Here is a 3,120-nt window from a genome sequence, read left to right as displayed (position 1 = left end):
ATATATATATGGGGTTTTTTTTGAGATGGATTTTCGCTCTTGTTGCCCTGGCTGGAGTGCAATGGCGTGATCTCGGCTCACAGCAACCTCCGCCTCCCGAGTTCAAGCCATTCTCCTGCCTCAGCCTCTGGAGCAGCTGGGATTACAGGCATGAGCCACCATGCCTGGCTAATTTTGTATTTTTAGTAGAGACAGGGTTTCTCCATGTTGGTCAGGCTGGTCTCAAACTCCCAACCTCAGGTGATCCACCCACCTCAGCCTCCCAAAGTGCTGGGATTACAAGCGTGAGCCACTGTGCCCAGCCTACAAAAATATTTTTTAACTTAGTCAGGTGCGGTGTAGTCCTAGCTACCCAGGAGGCTGAGGCAGGAGGATTACTTGAGCCCAGGATGTCAAGGCTCCAGTGAATAATGAATGTACCACTGTATTCCAGCCTGGGCAAGAAAGCAAGACTTTATCTCAAACATAAATAAATAAATAAAGTTTACTTTTAAAGTAAATCCTAACAGTTTACCATGAGTTCAAGAGCAAAGTCTGTAGGCAATGCATTTATTTTGTTTAAGTTATAGTCAGTTGTACATATTAGGCACTCAAAAAATATTTATGGACAAATGGAATAGCTGTTGAATGGACAAATAAACATAGACATTAACTAGAGTAACAATCAGTTTTAAAAGTATAAAGAGGGCCGGGTGTGGTGGCTCACACATGTAATCCTAGCACTTTGAGAGGCTGAGGTGGGTGGATCACTTGAGGTTAGCAGTTCAAGACCAGCCTGGCCAACATGGTGAAACCCCATCTCGGGTGAAAAATACAAAAATTAGCTGAGTCTGGTGGTGCACGTCTGTAGTCCCAGCTACTTGGGAGGCTGAGGCAGGAGAATTGCTTGAATCCAGAAGGCGGAGGTTGCAGTGAGCTGAGATCATGCCGCTGCACTCCAGCCTGGGCAACAGAGCAAGACTCCATCTTGGGGGGAAAAAAAAAGTATAAAGAGATTTCTAGAGTGTGCAGGAAGCTGAAGTGGCTGGCTCTAGAGATGACAGAATTAGCTGTAAGAAATCAGAGCACAAATCTGGGCAAGAGGAACCACCCTAGCTTGGTTACTAGAGGGAGAAGAGGCTTGCCACCAGGAGGAGTAAGTACAATAAGGAAACAGACAGAGAACAGTTCCTAGAGATTTATTATAATCTGTTTCTTCTTTGGCTTTTTGCTTTCCCCATATGCACACATAATAGAGATTTCTATAATCTCCATTCTTCTTCGGCTTTTGTTTTGCCACATACACACACATACTCAAATAATCAAGTGGCCTAAACACAGAGATTATAAACCAATCAGTAAGAAATCCGAGGCCCTACCAGTCTACCCCTCCCTGACCCTGCATCTGATGTGAGGCCATAGTCAAGTGCCTAGAAGGAAGACAAGCTTGAAGGACGACCCTTAATAAAGAGCTTCTAGGAAAGTTCAGAGGTGTCAGAGGAACTTGGTGCACAGCCAAAGCGCTGACAAAGGCCTAGGCGCTAGCTTTCCAGAACAACTGGAAAATAGCCACAGCCGCCTTCCCAGCTTTGCTGTAGTAGAAAGTTAATTACTTGTTGCGTCCACACTGTCAGAATCATCCTAGAGGAAAAAAAAAAAAAAAAGACAAAGCACCTGTAGACCCTGCAAAGCAGGAACATTTGTGTTAACAAATAAACTGCTCCGTCCCTCCTGCTCTCCAAGTTTCTTTTTGTGATTTCCTAAACCACCCAACCTAGGAGGCTAATATGAAGGTTTTAACTTACTTTGGATATTAAGTAAACCAATGCTACTTTGTCTTACATCAACAGTTTCCAGATTTTTTTTTTTTTTTTTTTTTGAGACAGGGTCTTGCTTCATCACCCAGGCTGCAGTGCAGTGGCGTGATCTCAGCTCACTGCAACCTCTACCCCACAGTCTCAAGTGATTCTCCCACCTCAGCCTCTTGAATAGCTGGGGTTATACGCTACCATGCCTGGCTAATTTTTGTATTTTTGGTAGAGACAGGGTTTTGCCCGATTGCCCAGGCTGGTCTCAAACTGCTGAGCACAATCAATCCACCTGCCTTGGCCTCCCAAAGTGCTGGGATTACAGGCGTGAGCCACCACACCCACCCTAGTTTCAGAATTTTAATTAATGCTATTGCTCCTTACAGCTGTAAAGATGCTCGGCAGGGCCAGGTCTTCTCTAGGATGGAGAAACAGAGGGGGAGATGGAAAGCAGGAGGGTCTTGCTAGAGTTTTCTAAAGTCTGGAGAAGAATATTAGCCTTCTTGGGCTAGGCACGGTGGCTCACACCGGTAATCCCAGCACTTTGGGAGGCCAAGGAGGGTGGATCACCTGAGGTCAGGAGTTCAAGACCAGTCTGGCCAACATGGCAAAACCCTGTCTCTACTAAAAATACAAAAATTAGCCAGGCGTGGTGGCGGGTGCCTATATTCCCAGCTACTCAGGAGTCTGAGGCAGGAGAATCGCTTGAACCCAAGAGGCAGAGGTTGCAGTGAACTGAGATCAGGCCACTGCACTTCAGCCTGGGCAACAGAGCGAAACTCCTCCCCCATGCCCCCCAAAAGAATATTAGCCCTCTTGGGTCAAATTCAAATTTGGTTAACAGGCACTGAGAACTACTGTGTGCTAGGAACTGGGATAGGAGCTCTCTGGTGGGTTAATTTTAAGGGCTACAAAGAAACTGAAGGGTTGAGGGGAAGGCTTTACTTACGTCCAAATCATCCATGGCAGGTGGAGGTCTCTTGGTGCTGACCTTCTGCAAAAGCTAGTGGGAAAAAAAAATAACCATAAGGGAGAAGGGAGTGAGGGAAGAACAATCTGCACACTGATGGGCCATAGAAGCATGGCTGCAGCCAGACCGGTCAGGCAACTGCTCCCATCTTTAAAACATCACTGGAATGAATTTGAGAAAAGTAAATTGATCCCCTTCTTAAAAAAATTTAAACACGGCCGGGCGCGGTGGCTCAAGCCTGTAATCCCAGCACTTTGGGAGGCTGAGACGGGCGGATCACGAGGTCAGGAGATCGAGACCATCCTGGCTAACACGGTGAAACCCCGTCTCTACTAAAAAGATACAAAAAATTAGCCAGGCGAG

General features: G+C 46.3%; 1 protein-coding gene across 3 annotated transcripts in view; it reads right to left on the bottom strand.

Moving 5' to 3' along the window:
• Nucleotides 1-520: 520 nt before the first annotated feature.
• Nucleotides 521-3,120, bottom strand: part of PTGES3L (prostaglandin E synthase 3 (cytosolic)-like) — a 9,906-nt gene continuing 7,306 nt past the window's right edge. For all 3 annotated transcript variants that reach the window (XM_011998752.1, XM_011998753.1, XM_011998754.1), the window contains 2 exons: nt 2,737-2,790; nt 521-1,620 (listed from right to left, as the gene is read on the bottom strand). In XM_011998752.1, coding sequence (XP_011854142.1) covers nt 1,585-1,620; nt 2,737-2,790 — 90 coding nt within the window. In that variant the 3' untranslated portion in view covers nt 521-1,584. The remainder of the gene's footprint in view (nt 1,621-2,736; nt 2,791-3,120) is intronic.

This window comes from Mandrillus leucophaeus, unplaced genomic scaffold (assembly GCF_000951045.1).
Source record: "Mandrillus leucophaeus isolate KB7577 unplaced genomic scaffold, Mleu.le_1.0 Scaffold58, whole genome shotgun sequence".
Classification (NCBI taxonomy): domain Eukaryota; kingdom Metazoa; phylum Chordata; class Mammalia; order Primates; family Cercopithecidae; genus Mandrillus; species Mandrillus leucophaeus.
This window is presented reverse-complemented; position numbering and strand designations above follow the sequence as displayed.